This window comes from Trachurus japonicus, chromosome 8, assembly GCF_045865225.1.
Source record: "Trachurus japonicus isolate A0001 chromosome 8, Traja_1.0".
NCBI classification, from domain to species: Eukaryota; Metazoa; Chordata; class Actinopteri; order Carangiformes; family Carangidae; genus Trachurus; species Trachurus japonicus.
In genome coordinates, this window is record NC_140914.1 from 16,761,151 (window position 1) to 16,780,570 (window position 19,420).

Below are 19,420 nucleotides of genomic sequence, written 5' to 3' on the forward strand. Positions count from 1 at the left end.
TAATTAAAAGCTGTGACATTAAACATGTTTTTTTGTCATTCATATAAACATCCACAACAAAGGTCTGTGTGTGAATTCTTCCCTTTCTCCTCTAGACTCTTTTTTTTTTTCAACAATTTTGGTTTTCCTTGATCACACAGATGAATGAATGGATATGACAGAATATTATACTACCTGAGAAAATATTATAAATCATTTTGTGTGTCTATACTACAAAATGGGAATGCCGTTTATCATAAAAGTCAAAATGCACCTGGAATTTGAAAGATCTTTTGGAATTTTGTTTACATGTTTTGTCCTCCTGAGTAAGAGGTAGTCTTTAGTCAGTCTACAAGTTCATCTTAACAACCAATCTAGGTTCAAAAGCGATGACATTTTGCTGACACCGCTGTTTATTTGGATGTTACTGTGATATGTCTAAGTTCATCTTAGTCTAAGTTCATCAAAGTTCATCTTAACAACCAATCTAGGTTCAAAAGCGATGACATTTTGCTGATACCGCTGTTTATTTGGATGTTACCATTACTGTGAGGAGAAAACTGTTCTTCATTTACATTTTGGCATCATTTCTGTTTCACTTAATTATTTCAGGACAATTTCTGACAATTTGTGGAACAACTGTAAGCTAGTACAATCCCTCCTTTAAGACCAAAACTATATTTTTGCAAATAACTTTTTAGGAACTGGTCCCTTTTATTTTGCAGAGCTCAGCTGCCGTGCATATATTCCTGCTAATTACCTGCAGAAGTCAAGGATGGAAAAATCTAACATTTAATACAAATGAAAAGGAATGTATTTATCAAGGTAGTGGACTTCCAGACTTCATAAATTTAATAATGATATCCCTATCCTGTAATGTGTTTGAGGATGAGAGAGTCGGAGTGCATAAAATATTCACTTAAGGCTCATCAGTGGTCATTTCATTTACAGTAGTTGAAGACATTTACAAAACTTTCAGATCAAACTCATCATCATTAATATAAATTCATATTCATATCAAAACTTTTAGACCTCTCTGATAATTATCAAAATCCAAAAATGTAACAAAACAATAAAAAATAAAGATAAACTATTATATTTGAAGGTTTTTACATGGTCTTGTTTTTTTCCTCAGTGTACATATAAAACCAGTGGATTTTTACCCTCTATATATAAATATATATTTATACATAATTTGCTCTTTACTTTCAATATTATCCTTCAGTCATGAAGATTTTTCCAAAATTCCAGCTATAGAAATCTTAATCAGCTGTTAACAATACTGAAGTTAGTTGTCAATGTACTTTGTGTCGACCGTGTGACTGTTGCGGATGGAAAACGGCCTCCAAGCCAGGACTTGCACAGCAGCGACACACAACGGCACCAGACAAACCAAGTAGAACATCACACTGTGGAGGCTCTTTAAGGTGCTGCAAACAAGAAGATTTTCGTTATAGGTACAAAGTGTTTGTATGTTTAATTGCAGTCATTTGCACATCACTATTTGATGTGTTGAAAACTGTCAGCTGTAAAAACCTGTGTGTGTTAACTGTGCCTGGGTGGTTTCTGACACTGACGTCACAGACCACGAAAAGAAAGATGTGGGACTATTGCAAAAAGAAAATGGTTGATGTCTAAAACTGAGCATATTAGACAGATTGTGTAAAATCATCTCACTAACATAAATGGCTTATTTAAAGGGATAGTAGCATTTTTTTAAAGTGGGGTTGTATGATCTACAAATAGCCCCCAAGTACTTTAATTGCAGTAGAAGACTCTCTACACTCCTCCCGTTAGCAACGCCAGCCCATAATAGCCCTGCCCAGAGATTTACAACATACAGTGTTGTGAACAGACCCAAAGAAACGGCCTATTTTCGTGGCCTAAAAGAGAGTTTACCTGAAAAAAAAAAACACAGTTCCATTGTTCACTATAATATAATTTTTTCCAGCCCTTCAAAGTGCAGGAAAAACGCAGTTTTTATTTGGGTTAGCGCCCGCCGATCAGCAGTTGGTTAGGTCCAAATAAAAACTGTGTTTTTCCTGCACTTTGAAGGGCTGGAAAAAATTATATTATAGTGAACAATGGAACTGTGTTTTTTTTTTTCAGGTAAACTCTCTTTTAGGCCACGAAAATAGGCCGTTTCTTTGGGTCTGTTCACAACACTGTATGTTGTAAATCTCTGGGCAGGGCTATTATGGGCTGGCGTTGCTAACGGGAGGAGTGTAGAGAGTCTTCTACTGCAATTAAAGTACTTAGGGGCTATTTGTAGATCACCCACTTTAAAAAAATGCTACTATCCCTTTAAACATTTTAACATGCCTGTTGTTGTCTTGTTGTTGCCTGTTGGTGTTTCAGGCAGGACCCAACTTATACTACAGCTCAAATATCTGACTCCAGAGCAAATGGCTCCAAAGGAGTGGCTCTGAATTTATGAAATGATGTAACTGGAGGTCTTGGAAGTCACTGCTAATATAACTGAAGATAAACTCGATCAAGTTGAAAATTATAAAAAAGGGAAGATGTTGCTGGAAAGTCTGTACAGTTAAAACTCAAGTCATAACATTTTTCATTTCAACACACTAGAACAAAAACTACAAGAATATAACAGCTACAAAACTAGTCATGAGTTGTGTCTTTATATCACTGCTGTCGAGGTTTTTAATACTGACTGCTGCCCACCCTGCAGGAAGAAACTGATACTTATTCATTTAAAATATAAAAACCAGCTCACTCATCATCACACTTTGCATTATAATATACCGTAATGCAGAGGAATGGATATTGTTTTTTTCTTTCTATTGTTGTTTGGGGTTATATCAATTCCAATTCTTTTTTTAATTAAAGCAGAAGTAAGCGATATTTTTGTGTTAATATAAGTCAGTTATATCTTCCGACAGCAATCACTTACATAGAGTGTTTGGACCGAAACACGGGTCTGTCAGTCACTCTGCTCTGCTCTGAGCCGAGGAGAAAACTTTTCTCGTATCCTACAAGTTTTATCCAATGAGGAGAGAGAACGGCATGCAGGGCTGTGTGTGCAGCCAAGGGATGCGCCTGAATGTGGTGACGTAGGGACGAGGACTGTTATGGTGCGTTCAAGGCAACCCGTAACTCGTGTTTTTCCGACCTGTGAAGTCGTACCAGTTCGATCTGGTACGAGTTCACGGGTCGGAAGTTACGAGTGGCCGTTATAGTGACTTTCACAGGTAAAACAGGTCGGAAAAACACGAGTGGGTTGCCTGGAACGTTACAAAGTCGTAAGTCGTGACTTGAAGCTGTAATTTACGGTTTCAAAAGCCTGCCTGGAACGCAGCATTACCCAAAACAACCGGATCGCTTACTTCTGCTTTAACAGGTTAAAATTATTTTATGCTGGGGTTAACATCAGTACATGGACCCCTTGTCCATATGTTTATCAGATGTGTAGAATTAAGAATTAAATAGAAAAAATATTGATAGGTAGAATTAGGACATTCAATCCGTTTCATCCGTTTTACTTGGTCCTACACTTCTGACACAGGTTTTGACCTTCATCTCAGGAAGAAGCAGGAGTGTCTGTACCTTGGATCCGATTCCCTTCCTGCTTCCTTCAGTTGTTCATATCCAAACTGGTTGAGGATACTGAGCACAATCATGGGGGCCAGAGACTGAGCTGGCTTGGTGAACAGAGCATTTGTCCCAAAGACCATGGAGGAGAGAGGGGAACTGGGGGAAAGAAGAACATCATGACAAAACATCATTTTACAGGTCAAATAACCTGAATATACTGTATTTGATTATGAATGAGAAAAGACAAACTGATTTAATATGTCTCTTAATTTGGCCCAGAGGGTTAAAAATAACGCTGAATAAAATGTATGTTTTTACCTGCGCTTGTACATCTGCATGTCTGTGTCAATGATGTCAGCCAAGGGCAAGCTGAACAGACTGAAGGCAGCTTGAATGATGACCCTGCACAGAAGGTAAGTACTTCAATGTACTGCAGGTACGATTCAGACAATTCAGTCGATTCTAGTGTGATTATAGAGTGATTATAAAACCATTCTTACATGTTAATGGTTAGGAAACATGCCAGGATGTAGTAGTGCTGAGGTCCGAGTGCTAGCATGATAGCCGCCATTACAGCTTCCACGTAGAAGGTGAAGAGGATGATCCTGTAGTAGCCAAGGTTGTGCAGCAGACTCTGACAGCTCAGCACTAACAGCTGTATCAGCAACAACACAGAGCAAATCAAAGTAGTGTGCTGTGAGGTTTCAAATACATAAAGTGTCATTGTTGGTGCATTCAGGTGCATAACCGTAGCTTTGACTGAGTGGGCTGCTATAAAAACCCAATGAAAATGTTTTTCAGCTCATCGTGCATCACTATACCTGTGGACAGATGAATCCTGCGCCGTACATGACGCTCTTGGCCAGGGATGGAAGCACATCTGGAGGAATCAGTTGCTCCGAAAATATCATGGTGAAATTATTCAAGAAAGCCAACATGAACACCTGGAAGAAGTTCATGAGCACAAATAGCTGAAAGTCCCTATTGGTCAGGATTTGCCACATCAATGTTCTTAATGTGGAGAAGGTTAACTCATTGGAAGTCTGGTCAACACACCCGTCTGCATCCGACACAGATCCTTTGTTATCGAAGCGGCTCTCACTGTGGAAGCCCGTGTAGAGCATGCAGCCACAGCTCAGGATGGCCATGAACACTGTGAAGGCTTGGAAGGCTGTAAAATCCTCCATGTTTCTGGACAGCATGCCACAAAAGAGGACGCTGGAGGAGCCAATGAGAGAAGCCACCTGGGAAATCAGACAGAGGAGTAAGGAGGATGAAAGTCCTGCCATGTTACAGTTTTTCTTGATTGTTTACACACATTTTCTGAAAGCATGCCTCATACTCTGAGAACTCTACACACAAATCCAAAAACACACACACACAATGGGCAAAACCTCTCACTTCTCCTGCAAAATGAAACTTTACATTCAAAACAATGTTATTTCTTCTCAAAATGCTATTTTAGTCTCAAATGACAGACACAAACCATCATATGACTAGACATTTATAAGAACCAGTTGAACACTGATGTGCTCAGTGTAAAACACTATGATGAATGGAAAACACTTCTACTCCATTCATCATAATGACTTAGGCTTTTTTTTTTTACTGTAACTACAGACAGTACATATATACAGTAAATGTGTTGTAAAATTTTATAATATTGTTTTGATACTCAGAACACTCAAATACACAGTAACAAATGAAATGTGTGAAGACGCGACCGCAGGGGGTCGTGTGACGATGCAGCCGAGCTGATGTGACCACAAAAGAAAAAAAAAAAAGAGTCGGTCGGGGTCAGCTGGTTTATGGCCGAACAATTTTGAAAGACTGAATACATAATTTTGATGGGATGTGACTACTGTAACATGTAGCTCACCTAGTAGAGCAGCTCTCTTTGTAGTCAAAGACTTTGTTCTATTCTAGGTTTGAATCCTTCCATTGACATGCAATTTTGGTGATCAATGCATTTTCTTATCTCATCATCATTATGATCACTGCTATATATATGTGTGTGTGTGTGTGTGTGTGTGTGCTTGTGTTACGTGTGGCCTCTCTCTCTGTTTGGTTTCTCTCTTTTTGGTGTCAGTCCATCACTGCCTGTTGTGCTGCCCATTTTTGCTAAAGCTCTGATTGCTAATTGTAAAACTGTGTGACAGGTGTTTACCCATGTGATGAGTCAGTGTGCATAATAGTAGGGAAACTAACTTTAGAATTTTGAATAACAGTGTGTTACTCGTGAAAACAAGAGATTTTCTTCATGAAAATTGTGCCAAATGCAGAGAATTGTGTGTAGTGTTTTGAAAAAAGTGTGTTATAGAACTGCAAATTGAATGTAAAGCAGGAATTGTGCTTGTAGTTTAGCAGAATTGGTTCGGTTCAGGGGGTTGGTGCATGAGTTTGATGTTGAGGCCATTGTGCCTCAAGAACCAGAAATTGTGTGTAAACAATCAAGAAAAACTGTAACAAAGGGGGCACGCAGAAGAAAGATGGGGGCAGCGTTCAGCAGACACAAGTAGCTACTGTCGTCATACCTGGCTGTATTTGACAAGTCTTAGTCGGCTCTGATGGTGGCTGGAAATCTCTGCAAACAACGCACACTGTGCCAGCAGCACGAAAGTCAGCATGCCGTCGAAAGCGCACAGCGCCACCGTCAGATGTAGGCCACTCATCCAGTCGCCGGGGGTGTAGGATCGCCACGGGAACCAGGCAAGAAGGAAAGCCAGGGAGTAGAGGGGAGCGCCGTAGAGGATGGAGAGTCGTCGCTGAGAGCAGCAGGGTACCCTGGAGTTATCTTGCAGGTAGCCGAAGAGAGGATCGTTGACTGCATTCCACACCATGTATACCACCTGTGTAGAGGAAGTCGATGAGGTTATAATTTTAAATAAGATACAGTACAGGTCAAAAGTTTGGACACACTCAATGCATTTCCTTTATTTTCATGACTATTTACATTGTAGATTCTCACTGAAATTCCACTAATGAACCCTGACAAGGCTGTCAACCTGTGAAGTGAAAACCATTTTCAGGTCAGGTTCACCTCTTGAAGCTCATCAAGAGAATGCCAAGAGTGTGCAAAGCAGTAATCAGAGCAAAGGGTGGCTACTTTGAAGAAACTAGAATTGGAGGGGGCAGAGATAGAAGAGGAGGAGGAGGAGGAAGAAAAGAAGAAAGAGAAGACAAAGAAGAAAAGACATGTTTTCAGTTATTTCACACTTTTTTGTTAATTCCACATGTGTTCATTCATAGTTTTGGTGCCTTCAGTGAGAATAAAGGAAGCACATTGAATGAGAAGGTGTGTCCAAACTTTTGGCCTGTACTGTATATCCCTGTTAATCATGGACAAAGTGTCAGATGACGTATTTTTAGGAGGGAATTGGAGGACTTGATCTCAGGGGTAAAAATGTCTTTAATTTGCAGCCAGGATTTTCTCTTAAATCATTCACTGCACCAAAGTTTTTCCACAGATATTAACATTTGTATCCAAAACAGCAATCATGACAGGGGAATGAATATACTGTAGGCTACTCACTTGTGATTGGTGAAACGCTCCCTCTGATATCTTGTATTTATTGAGGAAGAGTTTGACATAGTAGAAACTGAATATATTGTTTATCATGGCAGCTCCCAGCGTGGTCATGGCATAGGCCAAAGATGCAGGATTGACCCCAAAGTTGATCAGGTGTCGGACTACATTCATTCTGGTGTAGCGCACACCTGCAGTGGGTTTCTCCTCTGAGGCCATGTTTGGCAGCTGAGCTCGGCTATGTAGCTGAATCTCGAGAAAGTCCTGCGGCGAGGAAAAGCTGTCGTTTAACAAGAACTAACGTTACTACACGCTGTTGTTGTTTAGCATCGCAGATAATGACTTCAACCAGGGCATGAGATCAATTTTCCCGATAAAAAAAAGGGAAGAAAATCGTTCAAGTTGAAGCTTGTATTCGTCCCAGCTGTTTCATTGTCCACATGTCGCAATGTTAACTTACTTCCGCAGGACAAACTCAATTAAATGTCCGCTGAGGCACTGTCAACTTGAAAACTCTTCTCTTCTGCTTCTTCTTTCTTGAAAACTCTTCCGAAATATCCAAAACAGTAAGTTAGGCTACCTACTTGTCAAACTCGTTGCTTGGTTGTGCATCCTGGATGGGGGCGGTGCTTAGCGACAAAAAAGAAAGCATCTGATTGGTCCGTGTCACTCTTTGGCTGCGTTCGCTACTTTATGATTGGTCGATAAAAAATGTCTGTCAAAGGAAAAGCAGGAAGTCCCGAAAACGAAAACAATTTGACAAAAACAACCAACAAATCACGTTTGTCGAGCTTATTTATTATTTAAAAAAAAAGATAAGTGCGATTAAAGTGATATATATATTTCACAGTCATTAAAAAAAATTAAAAAATAAAATAAAATCCATGTTTCATCTGGTCTGCCACCTACCGGTTGGCTGTTGTCGTGTACTAGACATTTGCCACGTTGCTGTAGAGACAAGCGGATTTAAGGCTTCTCTCTCTCTCGCACCGGGGAGGATGCAGTTTGTAGTTTACTTTCCTCAACAACACACACGGCTGTGGGTGGCGGACAACTCCAAGCTGCTAAACTAACACACACACACACCTGTCTGTGTCTTGTGTGTCAGGTTTCTGTCAGGTGGAGTCTCCGCTGGCCCCGCGGCTGTAAAATATAAAATGTTGACTGACATGATTTTGGAGGAGAGAGAGTTTGAGAAGAATGGAGAGTCTTGGTATGACCCGCAGGACCTTGAACACGGTAAGAGCTGCTCTGTTTGTCTGGTCTGGTCGCACCCTCAACTGCTGTAAACAGGCTGAGCAGGGATGGAAAGTTAACAAAGTTGTGTTGTGATGTAGCCTATAGTGTTTTTCTTTTCCTTTTTTTTTTAACATGCAAAGGGGCTATAGCACTAAAAACCTGTAAGCCAAATTGGGATTGGTTAGAGGAACAGATAATTAAAGATCATAATAAACATATATCCCTGCCATCATTATGGTACTGTCCTAAAGACAGACAATCCATTAATTAGGTGCTCCATTGACATAGTAAAGCTTGTGCATAGAAGGCTAAACATGCAAAAACCAATAGTGTTGTTGAAACTTGTCGGTGGGTGATGATGGGTTTATAGGAGTAATCCTCTGTAGGTGTAATAAATAGGCTCAAATAAGTTAAAAAAAAGTTGGAGAGAAGATAAAGTAACGCCCTGCCACAAAATGTGTATTTTTCTGTGGACCTTTCTCTCATCTTAAATGTAACTTTTATGATTGATTGATTGATTGATTGATTGATTGATTGATTGATTGATTGATTGATTGATTGAAGTGTTTATTTCGAATATGAAAATAAAATAATAATAAAAAAAGAGAATAAGACAAAACATTTAAACATGAAATATAGAATACATATTCGAAAAGGAGTGAGAAGAAGTAAAACTTATAAACTCCCACCCCCTCTCCTTATATATGACTAGCTAAGATCCTTGTCTAAACATATCTTGTTACAAAATCATGAATATAATTTATTTATAATTTACTGTACGTTTTAATTTAATTTACGTTTACTTATAATTTACTTATACACACTAATTATACATACATACTAATTATACAAACATACAAACATACATACACATGTCCACATACAGATACATACACAAACACACGCGCACATACATGCAAAACTTTTATTAACTAACTTTTAGATCATTTTACCAACCTGTCAATTTTGATGGGAAATCTGAAACATAAAACGTTTTCTTTCTTTTTTTTTAAGATGTCACAAGAGTTGAAAACTCATATAAGTTATAGCTGTTAAATAATAGTGTGGACAAAAGTATAGATTTTTCATCTGGAACATGTTTACAGTAGCACACAAAGGAAACAGTCAAGTAAAATACAAACAAATCTGCTTGAGCTCAGTAGAAATGTTGGCAGTAATCACAGCAGTAAACATGATGACTCACTGAGGGAGCCACATGTGTTGTTTTTATGTTTCTTCTTTGTTGCTTTGTGTGATGTTTTATTGTACATATAACTATTTATAAGCCTATATTAACACAAATATTCCGCTTACTTCTGCTTTAATACCGTGAAGTTTAATGCTGATTTCCCCTGTTATGTGCGTTACCGTTGTGCACAATAACAGTTTAGTTAGTTGGCCAGTAAAGTCCAGCTAATTCAGTCACTCCTCACCAGTGCTCACAGATGATGAAATAGCCCTGAAGTCTTTAGGCTTCTCTTGTTGCACAGAATCACACTAGTCATGGGGTAAAAGTGAAGGCATCCTGAGAGCTCTGTGGAGCCAGGATTTCCTGAGGCTATTACTGGTGCTGTGTTGATTGTTTTCGAATAAACTTGTTTCTCACAAATTGTAAAATGCTGTTAACAAGACCAGGAAGGTGGGTTGGAGATAGATGTCATAGATAAGCATAAACTAGAACCAAAATCTTTAATATTTATTGAATAAAGTATACACATGGCTCTAGTGTAGGCCTACTAAACTGTATGTGAATCTTTCAGAATCCAATGAATATACAGCATGTTACATATTTTTCCACAAGTACAGGTGTGTTACAATTCAAAGATTAGCAATAACAAAGAAATGAATATCGACAGATTGACAAGGTCTGAAAAATGCAATAGTACAGAATACAGATGGATTGTACAGCTGCAACCATCAGACTTCTAATCAATTAACTAATGGTAAAAGATAAATAAATCAAGTAAGTCTAAGTGATTACTGTAGCAGATTAGTTGCATCCTGTCAATGCTTCAGCCGAATAAAGTAATAAGTAAAAGCCTGATGAGAAGTCTGCTGTAGTTGCAGGAAAAAAAAGTCTTCAGCGTGGCACTTTGACACAGCCAAGCTGCTGTCCAGACACAGAGGTGATGTGTTGTAGTCTACGGAGCGGTGGCAGCAGGCAGGAACAGCTTCCTGTAGCATTCCTCAGTGGAGCTGAGGAAAAGTGAACATCCTCCTAAGTTATGAGAGGTATTCCTCACAGAGGATAACTGTTTAAGTGCAACATCCTTTCCTCCACGTTGTTATTTTGTGCTTGCACGTCATGTTTGAGTTGAACATCCTATGACATACATATTATATTATATTATATTATTTAATTGTGCACTTAGCAGAACCACATTTTAAAGCAGAAGTAAGCGATCCGGTCGTTTGTCTAACTTCTTGTCAGCCGATGGAGTTAGCAGTCCCCGCCCTCGTCCCTACGTCACCACATTCAGGCGTATCCCTTGGCTGCACACACAGAGAGGACCGCCCCTTTATGCCGTTCTCTCTCCTCATTGGATAAAGGTTGTAGGATACAAGGAAAGTTTTCTCCTTGGCTTACAGCAGAGCAGAGTGACTGACAGACCCGTGTTTCAGACCAAACACTCTATATAAGTGATTGCTGAACTATTTAAGACTTATATTAACACAAATATTCCGCTTACTTCTGCTTTAAGTGGTTTACTTCAGGAGTTTTACTGGACAAGATCCAGTTGGACAGCGTGTCACAAGGAGATCCCAAGGCACGCCTCGGATTCCTCTGTGATTCACCAGTGCCAAATGCTAATAGTGTGAGACAATGAGTTGTGTGTTTGTGTGTGTGTGTGTGAAAGCTGCACTACCGTAAGTCTGTATCAGATGCCTGAGTTTGGGCATTGAAACTGTGTTGTATCTGGTGTTTACATTTTCTTTCCCCCACCGTGTGCTGCTTTGACAGACCTCCATTTGGCAGCGGAGCTGGGGAAAACACTCCTCGACAGGAACCATGAGCTGGAGCAGGCCCTCCAGCAGATGTACTCCACCAACCACGAGCAGCTGCAGGAGATAGAGGTGAGTGATGAATGTTAGGAAGGAAGTGGAACCAATCAGATGACTGAGCTTGTGAGTGAGGCATTTGACCGTGTGAAACATGTATATATTGCATAATATCCTCTGCCTGTCCATGGTCTCCTGTGGATACATACACATAGTATACATGTAGTTTTATATGTATAGGTCTAAACTGGGAGACAATTCATTCAGACCAATCCCTTTAAAGGGATCTGAAAAGCTCTTTCACTGCAGCGGAAGTGCCATTGTGAATTTCTCTAAACTTTAAATAGGATGGAGTAGAAGCTAATCCTCACTAGTCTGACCTAGCGTGAGCCTTGGCTCAGAGCGTCCTGTTGGCAGTATGTGCGTCCACCTAGTTAAAGTAAAACTTTCACCAGCTGATTTAATTGCCACTTTTGCGTTGTTCAAATAATTAGGATGATTTAAGGTTTTGATGTTGGCGTGCAACTAATGAAAAAGGGTTACCAAACTGTCGTATTTCAGCACAGTTCTTGGCCTGTGAGTGGGTTGTCAGGTAGAGAGAATAAATAAACATAATTGGTCCTTACATTTCAGTGTTCAGACATTTAATTTTGGCACACGCAGACAGTGCTGATCTATTTGAGTACGAGGACGTGGCCTTAATATGTTTACAGCAGTGAGAGGGTTGGTGGCTTCAGGATTTATAGAGGTTGATATGATAATCCCCATACGTCTCTCTGACCCTCGTCTGCATGCTCTGTCTGTCTGCTGCTGGTCTTACTCAGCACTGTCACAAAGCTGTGCATACACCAGAGAAAGTATATGTGAACACAATTACAAGTCAAATGCCATTCAAATCTAACCCACAGACTCATGTTATCCATTCCCTTCCCCAGTGGTCAGAGTCCTTGTCCAGACTCTCAGCTGGCAGCTTCTGAGGGAGCTTTTGTCTGTTTGGTGATAAAAGGTGACAGACTTGGATATGAAACCAAATGTAAAAATTAGTGAAACATGATATGCCATCCTTGTCACTGCCCTTTCTTTGCAAAGGCTTTAAAAAACCTCGTGTATCCCTTGATACCATTGCTCTGGTCCATTTTTTATAATCTGTTAAAGGGATAGTAGCATTTTTTTTAAAGTGGGGTTGTATGATCTACAAATAGCCCCTAAGTACTTTAATTGCAGTAGAAGACTCTCTGCACTCCTCCCGTTAGCAACGCCAGCCCATAATAGCCCTGCCCAGAGATTTACAACATACATTGTTGTGAATGGACCAAAGAAACGGCCTATTTTCTCGGCCTAAAAGAGGTTTTCCGTGAAAAAAAAACACAATTCCATTGTTCACTATAATATAATTTTTTCCAGCCCCTCAAAGTGCAGGAAAAACGCAGTTTTTATTTGGAGCTAACCAACTCACGTATCCCTCCGGCCCAGGCTGCTCCCCCGCTGATCAGCAGTTGGTTAGGTCCAAATAAAAACTGTGTTTTTCCTGCACGTTGAGCGGCTGGAAAAAATTATATTATAGTGAACAATGGAACTGTGTATTTTTTTTCCAGGTAAAACCTCTTTTAGGCCGCGAAAATAGGCCGTTTCTTTGGGCCCATTCACAACAATGTACGTTGTAAATCTCTGGGCAGGGCTATTATGGGCTGGCGTTGCTAACGGGAGGAGTGTAGAGAGTCTTCTACTGCAATTAAAGTACTTAGGGGCTATTTGTAGATCACTTGGTGGTGTAGATCACCACTTTAAAAAAATGCTACTATCCCTTTAATGTGTGTATTATTTTTCAGTTGGTTTGTTTTATAAGTAATATAATAGGTTAAAAAAAACAATAGTCTACCACAGTGTAAAACAAAGACAAACGGTCCACTGCACACATTTGAGAAGTCGGAACCAACTGGTTCAGCTCTACTAAAGAGATTTAGTGAAAATACCACAAATAAATCTGGGAGACTTAACTTACCGGTAAGCTAAAATGTTTTTTTTTCCACTTCTCTTGTGCACCAGTACCTGAGCAAGCAGGTGGATCTGCTGCGTCAGATGAACGACCAGCATGCCAAAGTGTATGAGCAGCTAGATGTGACTGCCAGGGATCTGGAGCAAGGCAACCGCAGACTGGTACAGGACAACCGCACGGCCCAGCAGAGGATCCACAGGTTGGTCCTGCAGACTTTGGATCGACGACAAAATCACCTTCAAACATCATGTATCTAATCTGGTCAGACAAAAAATAGGCTTTTTTTTACAGAAACAAATCATCTTTTCCTTTTCACTGCAGGAAGAAACTTATTGAAGCAACTTTTATGTCAGTTTTAGATTATGGAGACATCGTATACAGGCATGCATCAGTTACAACTTTACATCCACTTGACACCGTTTATCATTCAGCCCTGAGGTTCATTACTGGCGACAGCTACAACACTCATCACTGTGACCTGTATATATAAGTTGGATGGCCCTCACTATCTAACAGGCGTGATCGACACTGGATTTTATTTATTTTTAAAGCTCTTACTGGTCTCTTACCATCTTATATTAACTCACTAGTATCTTTCAATGCAGGTCTCTATCACACACGCTCAAAAGACTGGCTCACACTGCAGGTTCCCTCAGTTAACACCGAACTTGGAAAGACCAGCTTCTCTTCCTGTTGCACCTACAACCTGGAGCGCTCTGCAAAATCATTTGAAACGTACCTCACTTTTATCAATAGGACAATTTAAAGCCATAACTACATCTTATTTTAGGCTCTAACTGCTCGTGCTTTTAACTATGTTTCAATTTATATTCTGGTATTCTGTTATGTTTTTGTATGTTTCAAATGTCTTGTCTTCTGTCCTTGTGTGTTTTGTGTTTTCATCTCGGCTATATTGTAAATGAGGTTACTCCTCAGTATATCTCCGAGTTTAAATAAAGGTTATGAAATGAAATGAAATGAAATGATATTTGATGTAATTATTCATCCAGTTCATCAAATTCAAATTTTTTTTCTGTAAACCGTCTTTCCACTACAGCCTAACAGAGACCATAGATGGGCTTCAGACCTACATGGAGGACCTGCAGACCCAGGTGGATGAGCTCAAGTCTGCCCAGGCTGAGAGAAACAAAAGAGAGCAGCGACGCAGCAGCCTCTCAGCACAGAGCGTGTCCTGTCTCAAGGAGCTGTATGACTTACACCATGACAGGTATTGCATGTGTCAGTGGAACTGCTTACGCTCTGCTGTACATTTGCCATTAGGGATGTCACAATTATAAATTTTCTTGGTACGATTATTGTCAGAGAAATAATCACGGTATTACAATTATTATGCATTAATGAATTTCACAACACTATGAATGTGTAAAATCAAATATAGTCAAAATATAATTACTCATTGTTGACACAAAATATTTCAAGTATCTATTAATATATGACCAATTCTTAATCCCCAGGGGAAATGTTTGAAATATAGTTATCCAAATGTAGACCACATGTTTGCTTTTATTTTAATCATTTTTTGTTTTGTTTTGCTTTTTTTTTTAATTAAAAATGACACGCTAACTATTTAAATTCCTACCAATTCGATGTTAGGTTAGTTAAATGGACCTGTATCTGAGCATTTACCTTTACTTTGCCGCACATCTGTCGAGATGGTTCCAACATAATATTTTTGGGAAAGTAACAGTATTTAGGAATCTTTACGATTAATTAATTGTGGCATTTAATACCACGATTAATTGTGAAAACAAGTAATCGTGACATCCCTATTTGCCAGTATCAGAGCTGCAGGATTTATTTTATTAGGTTTATGGGAAATGTACACAGACATTAAACAAAAGAATGTAAAGATGTGTGTATACCAGATTTAGCAGAGAGAGCTCATTTCCATCTGTAGTCCAGGATGTGTTTTACAAACTATTGCCAAACAGGAAATTACATGGTTGGTCTCGTCAGTATTGTGTGAGAAAGAGTCTGAGTTTCTTTGAAAAATTGTGACGCAGAATCTCTACAAGCTAAAATGTGTATGTGTACAGACATAGGTTGTAAGTTCCTGTCTGCTGTCTGGTATTTCAGTCCCTTGATGCTCACTGGAGACCTTCAGGTCACCCAGACCCAGAGCAGACTGCTTTAGACATAATCCAAAGGAGGAGTAGTTAATCCTCCCCTATTGTCAGCGACACACTAATACATGCACACCACTGTAGCTTTAGCTTGCTGCTTTCATGCCATGTATTTGGTGTGCTGTGTCACCCCAAAATTTTACTACTCCCCTGTCTTTAAAGCAGAAGTAAGCGATATTTTTGTGTTAATATAAGTCTTAAATAGTTATATCTTCCGAAAGCAATCACTTACATAGAGTGTTTGGACCGAAACACGGGTCTGTCAGTCACTCTGCTCTGAGCCGAGGAGAAAACTTTTCTTGTATCCTACAAGTTTTATCCAATGAGGAGAGAGAACGGCATAAAGGGCTGTGTGTGCAGCCAAGGGATGCACCTGAATGTGGTGACGTAGGGACGAGGACCAATAGATCCATGACGAGGGCGGGGACTGCTAACTCCATCGGCTGACAAGACGTTATGGGGCATTCAAGGCAACTCGTGTTTTTCCGACCTGTGAAGTCGTACCAGTTCGATCTGGTACGAGTTCACGGGTCGGAAGTTACAGTACGAGTGGCCGTTATAGTGACTTTCACAGGTAAAACAGGTCGGAAAAACACGAGTGGGTTGCCTGGAACGCTACAAAGTCGTAAGTCGTGACTTGAAGCTGTAATTTACGGTTTTAAAAGCCTGCCTGGAACGCAGCATTAGCCAAAACGACCGGATCGCTTACTTCTGCTTTAATGTTAAATGTATCATGAAGATCTATATACCAACAGGCTTTGATGTGGAGTATTTAGCAGAAAGTCTTTATTTTCCTTGTCAGAGTATTGTTACTTTATAAATATTGTTGAGATAATGAGTTTTTCTGAAAGTGATGTATCTCAAATATTCTGGCTCAGGAACCTAGTCTACGACGGTCTCCATGTGGACGGGCTCTGGTCGCCTCAGGGCGCTTTCTGTGACCGAGACGGATGCCAAGACCCAGAGGACGAGAACGTGGCTCTCCAAAGGTCCGTCCAGACACTTCAGGCCCAGATAGCTGCGGAGCGGAGCCGCAGGGAGGCTGCGGAGCGGGAGAATGAGTTGACATTAAGGGAAAACATTGGCCTGGAGCAGAGGCTGTCCCTGCTGGAAGGCTGCTGGACCAGGCAGAAGGAGCTGGAGGCAGAAGTGGAACAGCTGCGGCTTCTATGGCGCGCTGACTGTGCCAAGAGGTTAGGACTGAATTATGTATGGACTGTGTTCAAATTCTATTATCTTGGCTGTGTTTTTATGATTCCAACTGGTTATACACTTAAGATTTTACATCACACGTATGGGGCCACTTCCAGGTGTGAAATTTCCCATGATTCTTGAGACTCAAAGCCTCTGTGTCCACCTCTACTCCCACCAGTGTCAGAAGACCAGAACAGCTGCTGCTGCCTGATACAGTGTTCTTCGGCTCAGAAGAGAAACCCAGCCCAGGGCAGAGTGACGTGGAGGAGAAGGAGAAGGAGAAGGAGAAGGAAGAAAACGAGGAGGAACGGAGAAGGCGCAGCCGACAGAGGAGCAACAGCGACAGCTTTTTGAAAGTGACAAACGACATTCGCCGTGGTCACGAGCAGCTGTGTATAAGGCGAGCAGAGGCAGTAAAACAGAGGGGCATCTCTCTGCTCAACGAGGTGGATGCACAGTACAGCGCTCTGCAGGTGTTGTATTCAAAGCACATTTCTTACATTTTATGCACGAGAAGTATTTTTTTGATCGATGGCCCTTTTTAATCTTTAAAGCAGAAGTAAGCGATATTTTTGTGTTAATATAAGTCTTAAATAGTTCTATCTTCCTACAGCAATCACTTACATAGAGTGTTTGGACCGAAACACGGGTCTGTCAGTCACTCTGCTCTGCGCCGAGGAGAAAACTTTTCTCGTATCCTACAACTTTTATCCAATGAGGAGAGAGAACGGCATGAAGGGCTGTGTGTGCAGCCAAGGGATGCGCCTGAATGTGGTGACGTAGGGACGAGGACCAATAGATCCATGACGAGGGCGGGGACTGCTAACTCCATCGGCTGACAAGACGTTATGGTGCGTTCAAGGCAACTCGTAACTCGTGTTTTTCCAGTTTGATCTGGTACGAGTTCACGGGTCGGAAGTTACGAGTGGCCGTTATAGTGACTTTCACAGGTAAAACAGGTCGGAGAAACGCGAGTTGTGGGTTGCCTGGAACGCTACAAAGTCGTAAGTCGTGACGTGAAGCTGTAATTTACGGTTTCAAAAGCCTGCCTGGAACGCAGCATTAGCCAAAACGACCGGATCGCTTACTTCTGCTTACCGTTACCGTGTTTACAAGAAAATGAATGCACTTTCCTAAGATATATCTCTGTGTTATCTAGGTGAAATATGATGAGTTGCTGCAGCGATGCCAGCAGCCGACAGATGAACTCAGCCATAAAGCCGTCCAGACATCCAATAGTCCCTTTGCGAGCATCCGGACGCGCCGCCGCCTGTCCAGCGTGCCTGCATTGTCCGATCTGGCAGCGGTCCTGGAAGACGGCCAGCAGCCTGAGTACAAGGCTCTCTTCAAGGAGATCTTCACCTGCATCCGAAAGACCAAAGAGGACCTCAGTGAAAACAAACGTCCAGGCAGGGAGAGTAAATCCCAGAGCCCGGCCTAACAGTTGCATTATTCACACACACGGGGACTTGCACTTCCTTTTTTCGTGGGAAAGTTTTTGACAAATGAGAAACTTTGAGGTGGCTTTGCAATAAAAATATCCAGAGGGTTGCAAATGCAATAAGCAGCACACTCAGTCTTTGTGCGTCTAAGACATGCTGCAATCCTCTTATCTCCTGCCATGTTGATGCATCTAGACCTCTTCAGTCAGCACTGTTGCATTTACTCCGTCCTCATTGAAAATCCAGTGTTAAATAATTTGTAATTATGAAGCAGCTGTATGATTTGACAAAGGAATACATTCCAAAGTACAATTACACATATCAAGAAAATTATAGATGGTAAAGTATTGTTCTATGGGGACATATTTGTAGCTTTATTAATATGTACTAACACAGACTAATAAAAAGCACATGTGTAGTTTGACCATCAAATTTAATTTAAGTATTATGCCAAACTACAACAGTATTCAGTGTTATACTCAGTATTATATAATGTAACATTTAACCACCTAATCATTTGGTGCTTGGAAGAGAAATACAATACACGAGTCGAATATTGTTAGCATGTTGGTGTAAGTTGGAGACATAGCTGCTACAGTATACATACAGTAACTTATATAAACAGATATGTTGGAATGTTGTAATAGGATGGAAAACTGTAGCGATGTAATAACTAAAGACTCAGGAGTTTATGATAAATGGCTTAACAGCTAATGTGAGGTGGTTTGTGTAAGTCGGCAACAGTTGGTTCACCAGTTGAGGGTCATTGTAATGTTACCGGAGAGATTTCAGTGGACACTGGAATACTGTTTTTTGGCGGTCTGTGCTTTCTGTTCTCATGTCTGCACACCTTTATGCCAGTAGTACACATAACAGCCCTGCACTTTTTATGACTGAATCACAGTTTGTGTTTTATTTATTCTTTTTAAATAAGTTTAGAGAAGATTTAAAATTAAAAAAAATTATATTTATTTTCTTTATTGCTAAATATTTAGAGCAAATTAGTCAGCTGAGAGTGACTGGAAATGAAATTAAATGTACACTGTGGTATTTTTCTGTGGTTGTAAATATTTGTTCTGACACAGATGATTGAGAAAAAATAATACAGATGGAAATAGAAAGCACAAATGAAATGTTCCCTTGTTCTTTAACAATTTCCTGTGCCTCACATAGTCACAATATTTTTCTGGCTTGGACGTTCATTTCTTTCAGTATGGGACAGAGATTTTGTTGATTGATTAAATTTTTCAATAACTGTTTACTCTCGTAACCCTGTCGTTCTAACTCTGAACTCCTAGAAATAAATGCTAAAGACCTCAGGTGTAAGTGGCTAAATTTAAACAGTTAT

The 19,420-nt window shown here is 40.3% G+C and overlaps 2 protein-coding genes across 3 annotated transcripts; one reads left to right on the forward strand and one right to left on the reverse strand.

Moving 5' to 3' along the window:
• Window positions 1–451: 451 nt before the first annotated feature.
• mfsd13al (major facilitator superfamily domain containing 13a-like) lies at window positions 452–8,070 on the reverse strand. 2 transcript variants are annotated; one of them, XR_015036290.1, is made up of 8 exons: window positions 7,064–8,070; window positions 6,066–6,380; window positions 4,353–4,775; window positions 4,032–4,186; window positions 3,850–3,933; window positions 3,544–3,687; window positions 633–1,409; window positions 496–539 (listed from the first exon to the last, which is right to left on the reverse strand). XR_015036290.1 is itself a non-coding variant. In XM_085784276.1 (7 exons), the coding sequence occupies exons 1-7, from the start codon at window positions 7,274–7,276 to the stop codon at window positions 1,268–1,270; spliced, it is 1,476 nt and encodes a 491-aa protein (XP_085640402.1). In that variant the 5' UTR covers window positions 7,277–8,070; the 3' UTR covers window positions 452–1,267. The 2 variants fall into 2 exon arrangements, 1 of the variants encoding a protein (XP_085640402.1); XM_085784276.1 differs by having other exon boundaries at window positions 452–1,409.
• Window positions 8,067–18,993, forward strand: cdr2a (cerebellar degeneration-related protein 2a). The gene is made up of 7 exons (XM_085784278.1): window positions 8,067–8,296; window positions 11,259–11,371; window positions 13,343–13,491; window positions 14,350–14,520; window positions 16,315–16,629; window positions 16,809–17,103; window positions 17,790–18,993. The coding sequence occupies exons 1-7, from the start codon at window positions 8,215–8,217 to the stop codon at window positions 18,069–18,071; spliced, it is 1,407 nt and encodes a 468-aa protein (XP_085640404.1). The 5' UTR covers window positions 8,067–8,214; the 3' UTR covers window positions 18,072–18,993.
• Window positions 18,994–19,420: the final 427 nt, after the last annotated feature.